The 15,707-nt window shown below is 45.1% G+C and overlaps 1 protein-coding gene across 1 annotated transcript in view; it reads left to right on the top strand.

Annotated features, from left to right (window-relative positions):
* LOC115326148 overlaps positions 1 to 5,987 on the top strand; it is an 89,143-nt gene extending 83,156 nt beyond the window's left edge. Inside the window, exons 4-6 of the mRNA XM_040223575.1 lie at positions 2,043 to 2,141; positions 5,794 to 5,859; positions 5,973 to 5,987. Coding sequence (XP_040079509.1) covers positions 2,043 to 2,141; positions 5,794 to 5,859; positions 5,973 to 5,987 — 180 coding nt within the window. The remainder of the gene's footprint in view (positions 1 to 2,042; positions 2,142 to 5,793; positions 5,860 to 5,972) is intronic.
* Positions 5,988 to 15,707: the final 9,720 nt, after the last annotated feature.

Here is a 15,707-nt window from a genome sequence, read left to right as displayed (position 1 = left end):
GGTGTGCCCGCTCCTTCTGTAAGGCACAGCACGCGAATAAGTAGGCAACCCGACAGGCTTACTTATTATCTGGTTGGCAGACCAAGTTGAAGTGTTGCTGTTGTACTGCGTAACGTGTGTTTTGGATTAGTGTAGGGAAATGTAGTAACTGAATGATTTACCTCCGCTAGGAGGGCGTCGCGTGTTTTGGTCTTTTTCTTTTTTGTCTCACAAATAAACGCCCGAGACAGTTGGAACGCGGGTGCGATCGAAGCCGGGTGTCTGTTGTCTGGATCTCGGTCGACGACCACCGAGGCGAAGTTATAACAGGGAAACGAGAGCCAAATGAGTGACCGCATTGTGTCCCCCTCGGTTTTCTCTTTTTCTGTGGCGCCATCTATGTGGAGCACCGCGAACTCTCACTCCGGGTGGGCGACCGATGGCGACCGGCTAAACTGACGGAGATGGTTTCTCGTGGATTTTTAATGAAAGACTGTCGTGCTCTCGGTTTATTTTGCGCACTCTCCCATGGAGTTCCACGCAAATCCGATTAGAATTTTTTTCCTCTCGCCTCAGCGCCATCTGTCGCAAGTCGGGGGTACCCGCAAGAAGACGAGTACACAATCCGACCACGGCGCTGCGGTAGGCTTCTATGGGCCGTTTCCCCACCTGTCTATCTTACACCCTGCTCCGAGGGCGTCCAAGGCGCGCTTCGCGCACCCGCACCCCACCCGCCATCTGTCGGCGCTTGCAGAAGGTGTTTCCTAGCCAATCTCCACTGTCAGTACGGCTGTGGCGCCATCCCGTGGCGACGTTGCCAACTTTGGCTAGTCCAAACCAGTCCAAGGTCAGCCCATGTACCTGGGCAGTAATGCGAACTCATTAAAGGGAAGCTGAAAATGTTCCCGAAAAAAACGAGTTAGAGGAGAATTCTAGAGTACTTTTATCCCGTGAATTCGAATAGCTCGTTTTCCCCGAAGATGATACTAAACAAAAGAAAATACGAAAAATCTCTGACTTGTCGTTACGTCATAAATGATCTTTCGGCTTCCAGGGGTTAATCGCTCGTGTAGGCAACGAGTGGAATTGCAAGCTTGCCATTTATATTCCCCCCCCCCCCCCCAGTGATACCAGTCGGGACGTCTTTTTTCGACTTTTCTGAAAATAACGAGAGTGTGCGTGCATAGCTTTGATAGGCGCTGAAGATGTGCGAGAGCGAAGATTCCGAAAACTCCTTGTATGACGTAACGCTCCGGGAAGGAGCGTTACGTCATGCGTTACGTCATTTCAGAGTACCAGCGGTACTTTGAAACTATTTTGTGCAGCCACCGTGCATGAAGTTGGAAAAAAAAGAACTCAATATTCTTGATCCTGGCGGCCAAATAAAAATGTTTTTAGTGATATACAAAACCGCTTCAGTTTTTTTTTTTTTTTTTTTTTTTTTTTTTTTTTTACAGCCCTAGTTTAGGTGCGCAGGCAGATTACTGAACGTGAAGCTGCGGGACATAGTTCCATTTGGGGAATCTCTGTCTGTCCTCAACCTGCTGTCCTTGAGGAGCTCCCTCTCTTCGCAGGACGCCGTGCTCCTCTGTCGCGGACGCCTAGAAAACCTGACGGGCTTCTCGTAAATCGGGCACGCCTTCGGACCGGGTTTAACCGTGATTAACCTTGTCTTTATTTGTGAGGTTCCCACTGAATGAAGAAATAACGTTTGCGTCTTAAAAATAAAAGGCACGGCAAAAAAAAAAAAGAATAGTAAATTTTTATTTTGTTTGGGTTTAATTTTAAACTTGCATTCTACCCACACCAGACTTCCACAAAAATGTAAGGCAGGCGGTCGAAGAAAAAAGTTAAAAAATGTCGAGGAGAAAACGAGAGGTGATTCAATGCCTTTATTTTGTGGGAGCGTTGCCGAGAAGGAAAGTGAAGGTCGGGTTCCTTTTCCCTGCTCGAGGCCAGGTCTTTATAATCACCTATTAAATTGTTTTGTTTTGTTTGTTTCCTTTTCATTGGGCAAAGCTTCATTTCAATTTTGATTTGTGACATTATAGCCCCATGTACAGCGGCGACATTTTACTTGGAGTCCTAGAAACTGCCAGATCGGATGCAATGGCCAGATGGTGCGGTTGCCAGATTCAGTTTGCCCCCAAGGTGGCTTTGGGGTAAGTCACGAGAAAATGTTCTCGCTGCCTTCGCACTCTTTTTTTTTTGCGAATATTAACGACAGTTGCCCTCTTTTATAGATTTTTTAAGATTTTATTTATCATTGAGTTTTGCTTTACAAAAAGCCGGCCATAATTCTGCTGTTAGCTTATTGGCTTTCTGTTTACTATCTGCAGAGCCAGTTCGCGAACCATTTTTTACATTTGCAACACCATGCGCCATTTCATCGAATCCCCTGGGAAAGACGTAGTCAGTCACCTTTGTTATATATATATTCATATAATGAGGTGTTTTCCTAAATCCAGTGCACTGAAGCCACATATAGCACGAAATAGTTTTAACGTGCAACAACTGCACAACATTTTTGACATTTGTTTTATGAAATCCAAAACGCCTCTTATATTCTACCCAACTCCACATTATCACGTCGACTACTAAAGAGGCTGGAAAGATCAGAAAACTAACGATCCAGCCAAAATTCCTGCAGCGTCCTAGTGTTGCGTTTAGGTAAACAACCATCTTAACGATTACTGGTGGACATGGGTGCGGAGGCAATGGCCACGTGCAATACCGTCCGTCTCTCAGACTGCTGATGAGCCAAATTTCTGCTTAATAATTACGACCGGTCATCCCAGTTGCTTTGCTGCAAGAATTATTAGGATATCAAAATATAATTGCGAAAGCAGTAACTGCCCCATGTAACGAAGCCGGCGATATCTCACGTCTCTAGCTGCGAAAAACGACACCTAAATACTCATTGGTTGAGCGAAACGAAACCTAAGCACCCATCGGCTGACCGAAATGGTACATAAAGTCCCATTAACTGCAAAACGGACGCGCCTCAGAAAAAAAAAAAAAAAAAAAAAAACACAAAGAAGAGCACAGCAAAGCAGATGCGTCGTCACGGAAGCCGTGGAGACGGCGGGGGTGCCGCGCCTGCGCAGTGAGGAGCGTGACGTCACTGCCGGAGCGCCGTGTGAAAAAGGAAGACGTGGCGCGCTGCGTGTAAGAATGCTTTCGTATTCCTACACGCCAGGAGTGTCAAGTGTCTTCGTTTAATTTCATTACATAATAATATGAGTAGTAAAGGGAATTGCATATTTATCAAGAATAGAAGCAGAAATAAAAGGAAGGGCATTAGCAGTGGTAGCAACACTAGCCACAGTTGTAACTACGCACTAATATTAATATCTAAAATAACTTGGAACAATAAGGAAAAAACTATACAAGGACAGAATACATCAAACAAATATTTTTTAGGAATGTGCTGTTCGTGTTATCTTAAGGTTTTCATTCTTTCTCAAGACCTTACGCTAAACCAACGCGCTGACCTCCAAATGAACGACATTATGTTGGGACGTTTTTCTTTTTACACAAACATACTGGCCCTTGTGCTATCCTAGTATACCTAGGGTGACCACTCGTCCCGCGACTCGCGGGACAGTCCCGCATTGAGGGCTCGTGTCCCGCGTCCCGCGAGAAATTCCAAAATCTTCTAAATGTCCCGCATTCAAGTGGTAAAATTCACTCCGCAACTCGCGTTAATGTGTGTATATTTATTTTACCTTGTTTGTGTATTATTGCATGAAACTTAACCTTGCAAGCCCCCCCCCCCCCCCCCCCCTTATGTAATTCTCTCGCGAGGACCTTTAAGGGTATATGAATAAAGAGTGCTGCCGAGCAACGGGGCACGGGCGATCGCGGAGGTCGCTGGTAATCGTGTGAACCGCGATGGTACGCCATTTTCTATCGAAGCATTGCGGGAAGCGACCGTCGTTCTTGCAGGAGATCCGACGCGCATGCTCTGTTGTGCCTCTCCCCTTGGTGGCAAATTATTGTAAAACAAAAATTGCTCGCCAAAATAAATATAAAATGTTGTAATTATTTTCAAATCGTATCAATGCGAAAGGGTTGCTGTGAATTTTGTGTTTAATGAAGACGGCCACACAAGGCTAAAGGCCTGCAACTCACAACGGTCGAAAAAGAACATAATGTTAAAACAATTTGTGTAGGACCATGTTGATAAAAGTAAGCGTTGCCAGGAAACAATAACCCGGAAAATATGTACTGTTCCTTATTTCCATTTGATGGATTGAGTTCTGCCACAGCCGATTTTTAGGTTTTCAACTTCGACACATTTAATAACCCCATGTTTGGAATAAAGCAATATATCACTGGGAGTGAAAATTGTTTGTACTGAATTGCTGCAATACAATTAGCAGGTGTATAAACAGCACAGGTTATTCAATGTGTGAACAGGACTTCGGTTCATGGCGGGCGTTTTAATAAATTTCCTCCACCCCCTGCCCCATCTGTCCCGCATTTCGCTAGCAGGAAGGTGGTCACCCTAAGTATACCTGCTTGCAACGCCACTGACCAAGAAGCGTCTTTGCCGCTGTGTAAAGTCCATGATACGTGTGAACTTCTTCCAACTTCCCCTTCGCCAAACATAATAACGGAGTAGCGGGTATCGTAACGTTGTCGTAGTCGCGGGACTATTTGTAATGAATATATTCCAATGCAGCTCCTATAGATTGCACACGGGTACTGCGGGAGCAAACGGCTTGGCCTCGTGACAATCAATGCGTGAAGAAGTATTCGGGTCGTGAATAGAGCCAAGTCGCTGCAGCCACGGGAACAGCCGAACCCTAACCCTGTCTGCAGCTTAGCACGTGCGATGTGGTTGCCAACCCCAGTGCACGACTGCGATGGACGTTGGGCGGCATATAACCGGCTCGAGATCATCTGGCTGCCCATTCTGCCTTTAACTTGAGAATGTTAACGCCACTCTTTACTCTGATTGTGTTGAAGCTGCCATTACGAGATATAACTAGGGTTCCGCGTTTTAGGATGAGTAAAAAAAATCCGAAAAACATTCGCCGGTAAATGTCCCGACAATTCGGATTTATTCCAAAAACTCCGAATTTCAAGGTCACAGTGACAAAAGAAACAATTAAAAAGACGGAATTTTACCGCTAAACTTTATAAGACCACGAGGTCTGCGGTCTGAGGAAATTTCACATCAGCTTCCTTCGAAATTTGGAACTACTAACAAAAAGGGGATAGCTTTTTAGCATGTCCAGGTTCATTGGCGACAACGGGTCATGGTAGCCGGTCATTATTTATTTTGTTTTTGAATTTTTAAGCTCTACGAGTAAAATAAACCTATCATTAAAAAAAAAACTGGGAATATAACGAGAGTAAACTTCGATAAACTCCGAATCCTTTCCGAAAAATAAAGTTTGAAAAACACCCTCTATAGTTTCAGGAGAACTAAACTCCGAAAACACGGAATCCTAGGCATAATGTAACCCATGTATCGTAGGTTGCGACCGCCATAGAATAATGCAGCGCGATATTTAGTGAAAGCCCAGGAATAGTGGCACGGCACTCGTGATAAAATATTCAAGGGACTAAAAGTTTACCTCTTCGTTCGGGTAACTAAACGAAATATCCTCCCAAGCACCCAAATTTCATTTCAAAAAAGTACATTTTAGTGCCTGTTTTGGGGTGAATCTTTCATCACGTATTTTATTATAAAAAAAATACAGTGCAATTGAAAAAAAAAAACTAAAAACGACGATGTGTTTGAGCACTGGTGTGTGCATTTTTATTGTTATAAAACCAGTGTTGCATTTTCTTTCTTTACAGAGGTGCGATGAAAATGCGATGGAAAAACTCAGAAGATGGAGCGACGACATGAAGAGTAAAAAAAAGGTGATTGGGCAAGATTGGTGCAGTGGTTGTTATACGGACCTGATTTAAATAAAATGTGCCATGTGCCCTTCACCTGAATCTATCATTTATAAAAATGTATATCTCCTTTTTAGTTCTTCAAGCTGTGATGTTCAGTAACTTCAAGCTGGACTGTATTGCGATAGAAGGGTTCCCTGTTATATCCTTGAAATATTTTTACTAGGGCATATATTTAAATCTGTATGAAGATCAAATATGTGAACGGCATCTGTTACTCAGGAATAAAATGGATTTAAAAGTTTCCATGATATTTTAATATCTTCCTGAGCTTAGACGTTGCCTTACATATGGTTTCAAAAATAAGCGTTCCTGGTTTAAGAAAAGAAGTGAAGACAATTGTTATTTCAACTTACACAGTGTCTACTTTAGAAATTTGGCACATGGCCTCGGCGCACCAAAAACAAGAAAAAAAAAAAGATCAAAAAGTAATATAAAAATTTGGCTCGACGTCCTAGCTTTAAAATTATTCGTTGCCCTCAATATTTATAAATTTATGTTTGACCACACAACAGTGTCTGAGATAAGGTGATAAGAAATACGCGCTGAAATAAATTTCTGGCATGTATGGAGGGGAAGGCGTTCGAGTTTTCCGAAACCAATCTTTTTTTGATGAATTCAATTTCCAGCAAACTCAGCGTTCATAATTAGACTGCGATGTGCACGGCATTATGTGGCTTTTAATGTGCACGTGCCGTGCACGTTTAAAGCAAGAATGTCTGAGATAAGGTGTTACGAAACACGCACTGTATTGCATTTCTGGCATGTATGGAGGGGAACGGCGTTCGATTTTCCCTAAAACAGTTTTTCTCTGGGCAATTTCATTCCTAGGGTATTCACCTTTCATAATTAGACTGTGATGTGCACTGGATTATGTGGCTTAGAATGTGCACATGCCGTGCACGTTTTACACAACAATTTCTGAGATAAGGTGTTACGAAACACGCGCTGTATTGTATTTCTTGCATGTCTGGAGGGGAGAGGCGTTCGATTTTTTCGAAAACAGTTGTTCTCTGAGCAATTTGATTCCTAATTCACCTTTCATAATTAGACTGCGATGTGCGCGGCGATATGCGGCTTGGAACGTGCACATGCCGTGTGCGTTTTACGCAACAGTTCAAGAAGATTTTATGCGAAAGAAAGCTGGGTAAAAACATCAAGCTTAATGCGCTTCTTATGCAGAAGACCAGCGATATCTGCCGCCCTGGACAAGCAAGAGGCCATAATTGCTTTCCTAGAAGGAATGATGAAAGAAGCACCGACCGAGCAGTTTGCTAAGATTGGTGGTATCCTACGCGCCATGTAATTGGGAAACACGCGCCCTCTGTTGGAAATCGCGTTGAGGGTGTTCTCAGTGCTTGAGGACTCAAACACATACCTGCAAGGACGTTCGTCGACAGTTCAGAGAATGCTCCAGGTGCTGGAGTCTGCCAAGCGCCAGTTGCGCCATCTTCGGGCTGAAGAAATGTTCGATGGCCTGCTTGAACAGGTTGCCAAAGCTGCTGAGAATGGCAGTGTACATGCAGATGAACCCTCAAGATCCAGACGGCGCCCCGCCAGCTACGAGAAAGGGAGCACCAGTGATCTTCCAGTTGAATTGAAAACCTATTTTTGGCGTGTAATTTTTCCATAGTTGATGCAGCACTGTCGGGCATTGAGAGACGCTTCAATCCCGACTCGGAAGGAATTCGGAACATGCATGAGTAGACACGCCAGTACTTCAAGGATGTAGAGAGTGTTCTCAGGGTAATCCTGGTAATGCCAGTCTCCTCCAGTGAGGTGGAACGATCGTTCAGTGCCATGGGAAGGTAAAAAACATGGCTGCGGAGTACCATGGGTGAAACAGGCCTAAGCTGCATGGCGCTGGCACATCTTCATCGAAACGTTGTAGACCACACGAAGTTGTCGCAGCTGATGGGCAGTTTTGTCAGCGCATGCAAGAACCGCGCTCTCGTTCTTGGACCCCCTCTAAGGTTATAAACTAGGAAACTGAGGGACCTATTACGAATCCGTAATTCAGAGTATACAGGGTTGCCATTACACGTGTTAATCGCAAGCAATAATAGACAGTTTTAGTACAGCGTTGCAGGACCTTACGTACGAAATACGCCATAGTGTGGCGTACGCTAAAAATGACCTGCTCGGACCGAATTTAGTTGTGCGTTACGTTTCTGAGTGAACACCGCGCATGATCTTGGTTAAATTTCCTAGATCCGTAGAATTGCGCGTGCTTATAGCGCAACCATGCTCCTGGAAAGAAATATTGGAAATGAATACGCGTCCAATCATTTTATTTCAAATTAAACCAAGCCACAGCTGCCTCGTCAAGCGCGCTTTTCTGCGGGGTACAGAGGCTACGAGTACGAGTGCGTAGCCAAATTCGATCATGGAGCCTCCGTCACTCGTCCCGTGGAAATGGCACCTTTTATCAATGCTATCGCGGAATGAAATTCATGACCCTGATGTCCAGTGCATAGCGAGAACTTCGGCGATTTCTTTTAGAGTTGTTCGTACGTCGGTGATGAACTGTGGGAATAGGCTTAAGTGCAGTTTATACTCCGACGTTGAGCGCAGTCAACGCAGCTTAGCGCAGAACGCGCGCCTTTCATTGGCCGGCAACAGGAACTTGATATCTGCGACCAATCAGTGTGTGTGCGCGCTGCGCTACGCCGCGCCCGTCGACGTTACGTTAGAGTATAAACCTACCTTTAGTGTTGAGCAGATCGCAGCGTGGACGCACAATCCGAGCGGCGAACATTTTCAGTGTGTACTCCTTCAGCTGCACGGCGATCTGATTCGACCGCTGGAGGTCCCAGAAAGAATCGCCGAGCCGAACACCGCGCAATTTCACTCCACACAGAACTTCGAAAACACCACGTCGCCCTTGCTGCGCCAGTCGAGGCAACTGCCATCTTGAAACTGGCGCTCTCGTTGGGTCCGAGATCGCTGGAGAGCGTCCCGCAAGGCCCGCTAGCCAGCAACGCAAAATCCCCATCGTTGCGTGCGTACGCAATACGTTAGCCCTTTTATTGCGTTCTGGGCTTGCGCACTTACGACCCTCAAATTCCTTGCGTACGCAAAGCTATAGCGTACGGTCCACTAAAACTGTCTTAAAACAAGAACATATCTGTTCACGCACTGCTGTTTTGTGATGATTGTGTTGTTTTGTTTTGCATACAGTTTTAATTTAGAGTGAAATCGTGCCACTCCTCTTGCGTTTAATTTCTTGCTGCCAAAAGACTGTATGGCCCTGCCATGCACTTCTGCCTGTGGCCATGCCACCTGAGACATTTCTGACAGTTCTGTCTCAAATAAAGGTATAAACAAGCAACATTTGACAGACAAGTTTCTCTGCTTTGTAACACGGTTTTTGGACGTTTGCCTTGTTTCTGGTGTGTAGACGTCAACGTTTTTTTTTCTTAACATAATTTGAGCTCCTAACGTTTTTCGAGCTAATTAATTCCCGTTGCGCACTGTGAATCGTTAACAATATTATATTAATGCTAGACGTGAACATCTGTGCATGTTTTTTGTTTGTTTTATTGTACAGTTTTGATTTGTGTGTAAAATAAAATTCATATTTTAAATAATCAAGATGGCTGCCATGGCAAAGTTCGTGACCCCCCCTGATATTTTCCTAGATTTACGCCACTGCTCAGCTGACCACCCGTTATGGCGAGCAACTCGTTCATAGTGTTGTAGCCAATGCTCGATGTCCTCGCGTATCTTCCCGTGGAAAGACGTCGGAGTCCGGGATGCGACGTGCAGGTATAGGACGGCGGCGGCGGCCGGGGTCTCCAACGACTGGTTGTCCATCTTTGGTCTCGTTGGCTGCTTGGTCTTGGATGGCAAAAGTCTGAATTCCGGGGTAGGACTTGGGAGACGGCTTCCTCGGGTCCTGGTAGTCCTTGCGGATGATCCCCTTGAACCGGGGATTGGGCTTGCGCTGCGAAGAGTAGGAGGGGTACGCTTCATGGGATGCGGTGCCCCGCACCTCCACCAAAATGTCACCAATTATCTATGATAAGGTGACGAACGAATAGAAACCAAACGTTTAATCTCGCGCACTTTCCCGACAACAAAAATGCAAAGAGGTTGCGACGCAGGCGTCGAAGCTCGGCGGAGTAGCACGTGCGATCGAGCGCGAGAGCGAGACTAATCCTGGATCACCACGCGGTGCATCTTTTGTACACGGGTGGGTTTCTGGAACATTTGGCATAGAGCGTTCGTTGCCTACAGAATTCGTACCTCGATCAGAAGACAAGGTTCGGGAACTTACGAGATCGCTAAATTGAAAGAATAAATGAAAGAAGCGTTCATTTTCAAGAATCAAACCTAGGGCCTCCGAGCGAAAGTTGGTAGAGCGAAAGTTGGTAGAGCGCTCCACTTGTAATGGAGAGGTCCTGGGTTCGATACCCGGACCAGGCGGATTTTTTTGGTAGCGCACCAGTCACCTAGCTGTGTTTGGAGATTTATGTTTGTCCTTTGTCCCTCTTGTTCCCCTTCTCCAGGGATTCATTTCGTCAGGGTAACCATTCGGCCACGCGCGCGCTCACTGGGAGACGTGTTTGGTATAGCATGTCCAAGGCAGTGAATGGGGAGGGAGGTACGGAAGAGGACGTACTAAGCCTAAATTGAGAGCGGGAAGTGTTGTACTACACTCCGCCGAGCTTTTGAGCTACTTAATCCAAAGGTATCATCTGAATGCGGATCGCTTCCTGATTCCCAAATGCTACCCGGCCCGTTCCTCTAGATTCACTCTACAGTCAACTAAAAAAAAAAAAAAAGGAAGAAAGCTGACATTTTGTTTGCTGCCAACGCCAATACATCCTTCTTACGAGTTTTTCCCCAGTTATTCCCGCCATCTCAAACGTGACGTCACCAGAGGTCTCCGAAGCGTGCGGACGGCGATCGGGTTCTCTCATGCCCGCTTTTCTCGCATCAAACAGCGAGAAAGCAGGGGTGTTCGTGCCATCCGAAGTTGATAATAATCTGTAGTTGGGCAAAGTATGACCTTGGCCTACGTGCTAAATTACGAAAAGTACCCCCCCCCCCCCCCCTCGCACAAAAAAAAAAAAAAAGAACGGAAAGAATGAACTAATTTTTCCAGCCAGTTTGACTACGCTATCGGAAGGTGCGACAACCCTGCTGGAGCTCTGACAATGTGGAGCACGAGACGGAACGAGCCCTCGCATGCAGTGCCGTCTGCCTCCTGTGAACTAAAGTTATGGCTGCGTCACGCGAAGAGACGAAAGACGCTAGGGTCATAGCAAAATTAAATGAAGGCTTCACCAAAATCTTTGAAGTACTCACTCGCAAGTGAGGAACCCGTCCTGCCTTCATCATCTACAAAGGACACCGACTTGTCGTTCCCGCTGCAGTGCGCGACGAGATCAAGAAGGAACTTCAAGCATTGCAGATGGACATGAAAAACACACTTCGAAGAGCACGAAAATCTGTATTCAGACCGTAGATGAACTCGGAATTGAGAGACTACACACGGTAGGGGAGATATGCCAAACTCACTCTCACAGACATCAAAAGGAAACTATGAAGGCACACTCAATGACAAGCCAACCATGGGAGAAAGTGTGTGCAGACCTTATGGAATGCAAAGAAAGAACATTTCTTGTGATCGTGGACCACTACAGTGGATTCTTTCAAGCTAACCAACTACGATTGACTACATAAGCCGCGCTCATCAGGAAAATCAAAGCGAACTTAGCAAGACATGGCCGTCCATCAGCTCATGTCAGCGACAACGGTCCGCCATTTTCGAGTAACGAGCTTGTGAAGTTTACAAGAGAATGGGGTTTCGAACACGTGACATCAAGCCCAGACCATACGCAGTCCAACTGCAAGGCTGAAAGTACAAAGAAAAAAACAGCGAAGGTACTACAGCAAGCAATGATGGATGGAAGTGACCCGTACCCAGCAGTACACAAGAACTCAATGTCAGCCCTGTGCAGCCACTGATATGGGAAAAAGCACCCGAAGCATTCTCCCTACCACGACCATGCGGCTACGCCTACAAATACTACAAGCGTCAAAAACAAGCATTGAGGAACAAAATGGTAAACAATTACAATGAAAAGGAGAAAGTTCTACCTCCACTACACCAAGGAGACTATGTGCGAGTCCAACCTACAGGAAAATGCACATGGGACAAAAAGTAGTCGTGCAGAGGGCAAAGAACAGATCGTTTGATGTTCAAAGGAATTAAAATGTGCTTCGGCGAAATATAGCCTTCACGCGGAAGTGCAGTCCCAACGTGGAGTGGTTACGAAGAAACCGAGGTGGACAACGACCAGGCCGAAAGCCATTATTAAGACGAAGGTCCAGCAGGAGACATCTGTGTCGGCAAAATGTCCTGTGAAGGCAATAGCAAAGGGTCTAAGCAGCCTAAGTATTCGACGAGTTCGTTAACGCCGAGTACCAAACTACCTGAAGGCCTATGTACCTTAAGACACGTAAAATCCCACATTGCCAATAGAAAGGGGATGTCACATTACGCTATTGTGGGTGTTTCAGTTGGCCCCCGGGCTGCCGGTTGCGGCAGCGCGGTTACGAAAGCCCCCGCAATAAACATGGCCGACGGGCACACGTGTGGTCACTTGGCAGAGTAGAAAAACAATGTGAAGAGGTTGCTCACCTTAAAAATATCCGGCGTCTTGCATTGCTATGCAGCGCTTGAACTGCGGGAGCCGCTGGGCAGACGCACCTGCGAGGGATTTGCGAAACGCAGGTTTAGAGCCCGTCCGTTCTATCCAAACAAAATAACAGTTGACAAAAGTTGATTTTTGTTATTTTAAAATTGTTCATTTTCGAAGTACAATAAGAGACTAGGTAACGAGAACACAATGGAAGCGAGAAAGTTTGGCAGTAAACTGCGTTTAATATCCTGAGTATCTTATGCTAGCGAGCGAACAATCAGCGAGGTCAAGTACATCTAAGAGTTTTCCTTCAAGATGCGCAAAACAAGCGCTGCTCTTTTATTGAAGAAAAGTTCATTTCCCTCTCAGAAGGTATTTTGGTATGTTCAGAACATTTATTTCAAGATAAAATAAGACAAACCAAGAAAGAGACAATGCACGCAACAACGTCATGCGGTGCAGTGCATTTACGTCAATGCTTACGACACGTCATGTTTGCCAGCTAGTGCTCGAGGTTTTCGCACCGCAGTTGTTTTTGCAATAATCATTGCTCATGTTTTTGGCGCTTCAAATGAGAGTTTAAACGATGAATGTAGCACTGGGTTGAAAACGTGGACATTTAATTTTACTAATATTACACTTTCTGCTGAACCACCTCCAATAAACTAAATGCGAAAAAATCTAAATGGCAACTACTGCAAACTCCACGTCGAGTTCAGCCACTTTTTGTTTCATGGGCTCTAACTTAACTCGCAAAAGGTGCAGAACTGAAACCAATGGTTTGTACGAGAAGCATATAAATGAATCAATAGATAGACCCTGTGCTTAACAGTCTTACTACAGTATAACACACAAAATGAACCGATACGTTGGACGCGAGACCTCAAGGGTCGAGTTGATAACTCTTCGCATAACTCTACATGAAACAAAAACAAAATTGCCAAAATAAAACAGATGGTCTGTGACTTGATCAGCAACACACGCTTTCGTCGGGTTTGTGCGCTAAGCGCGTTGAATGTTTTCTCAATGCGAATCGTCAATAACAGGCGTCGTCCACGTTTTTCACTTCCGCTGGCCAAGTTGCCACAAAACGGGGATGGGGCGGAACGGACGGAGAAACGGGAAGAGACGGGGGGAGCAGGGGGGGGGGGGGGGGGGGGTCAGCTTCGAAAAATAGAGGATGAAAACTGTCATACACTCATAGTGATGTGCAACTGTTTTCTTTGATACAGGCACACGTAACGTTAGATTTCTCAAGCCCTTTTTTAGCAAGATTTGCGGTGCTCTATATTGCTTGCCAAGAGGCGAACATTCACATTAATACTAAACTGAAAGTCGTAAAACACTTTGGAAGTTTTAACGTCATTCTCAAAGCCCATGTGAGACTTCACGGTTTTCATCTTGAACACACATGTTCGCAGATATATGCTTGCTGTAGCGAAATAAAGTTCACTGCCAGATTTCGTAGACTTGAAAATTTTAGTTCGGGGAAGTGAGCGGTTCGTTTTTAATACTTAGTCGTGTTTATTTGTGGCCCCAGATATAGAGGACAGGATGAAATTGTTTAGTCAGTCTCGCCCTAGCTCACTCCCGAACTTTTTCGGTCAAATATTTGAGAGGCCGAGTGTAGGCGATGAGCCGAGCGCGGTTTCGCCGACTCATTCGCCCTCGCGCAAGCTAGCTTCCACGCCGACGCAACGTCGCTCGCTGCTGCCGCTGTCGACTCTCGCTGCTGCTTTCTGGACGTTTGTTGTTCCTTTTTGTCTCTTGCACAAGTTCCCCGATTAAACCTTTATTTTCAGTTCATTATTTATCGTCAACCTGCAAGGGGTTTCTTTGGATGCTGTAAATCTCATGGCAATATCAATATTCAACTGTCCTTGCTTGCCTTGATGTGTTTTATAAATTCCAGCCTGTTGTTAGTTCTTCGTGTAAAAAGTATAAATACGTCGAGTAAAAAAATCAATGGCACACAGATACTTTCGAATTCGAAACATGCGACTAAGCAACGACCACGGCGACTATAGGAGGTTTCCCTGACAGCAAATTCGACTCCCTAGAAAAATGATGATAGTTATGGATCGGATACCGAAGGTACGTAATTGATGAATAATTGATGAGAAAATAAGAAAAGTACCTTCGAACACTTTATTTGGGTCCTTGAAGAGCCAAAGTAGAGCCCCCCGTGGTATTTGGCCTTTGTTTTCAGATGCTGCATGTAGCATGATGTGCTAAAGAGAAAACAGAGAAAAATTAATTAAATATCTATATCAGATCAACAAGATGTGCAAATTGAGCTTGTGCATAAAACACAGCCCCCCTCAGCCCATTTAATTATTAGCCATGAATCTTATACAAAAGTCAAATGGACATGGCCTCCAATTGTTCATCCTGTGACCCGATACCTAAAACCAATGTTTGACTTGAGGGTCTTGTTCTCCTGTTCCTTAGTCAAAACCGATACACTTCAAGCCTAAATTCGTTCGAAACTTAGAAAAAAATGCAAGGCTGGAATTGCAATAGTGATTTGGTTTATAATGTGAAGCATTTCTTGAGAACTGATGAACCAACCGGAAAACTCAATCCAGTTTGAGTAATGCTTTATTTCTAAGGTTCATGAGAAGTTGCAGAAGAGTATGTAAAACTGGCTAAGCTCATATCCCACTTTCATAAGTTTGGGCAGCCACTCAAAATCTCCCATTAGAACAAAGGGCTAGTTGCACTCTTTCTCGATGTCGAATCAGGTGGTCAGCCTCGAGTGCTTAGAGCGTGTGAACATAGAAACTTGATTTTCTCTTTAGATATCCCTGAAGGTTTTCACAGAACTGAGCGGGTGAAAGAGTGCATGTGTACTAAAGCTGCTATCAAAAACTGGGGACTAAGCAGTAGCTTAGTCCCCAGTCCCCAATCTTACAATTTGGGAGCTCCATCCTACCCACGTTTGAGCACACCTGTGCACACGCTTTTGAGTTGAGCGAGTGGTAAAAATTTACAGAGTATTTATATATGGCATGCAAGTCTGTTTGCAAGCTCCACACTTTGTGCACCTGATTACCCCCAAAATGTGATCTAGCCATTCCTTTTACCCCAAGTGCCTACCACTCAAGGAGCTTGCTTGGCCACCTCGTCAGCATATTCTGACTGCGCATTTCTTTTGTT

The sequence above is a fragment of the Ixodes scapularis genome, unplaced genomic scaffold (assembly GCF_016920785.2).
Source record: "Ixodes scapularis isolate PalLabHiFi unplaced genomic scaffold, ASM1692078v2 ptg000312l_1___fragment_3__unscaffolded, whole genome shotgun sequence".
Lineage (NCBI taxonomy): Eukaryota > Metazoa > Arthropoda > Arachnida > Ixodida > Ixodidae > Ixodes > Ixodes scapularis.
This window is presented reverse-complemented; position numbering and strand designations above follow the sequence as displayed.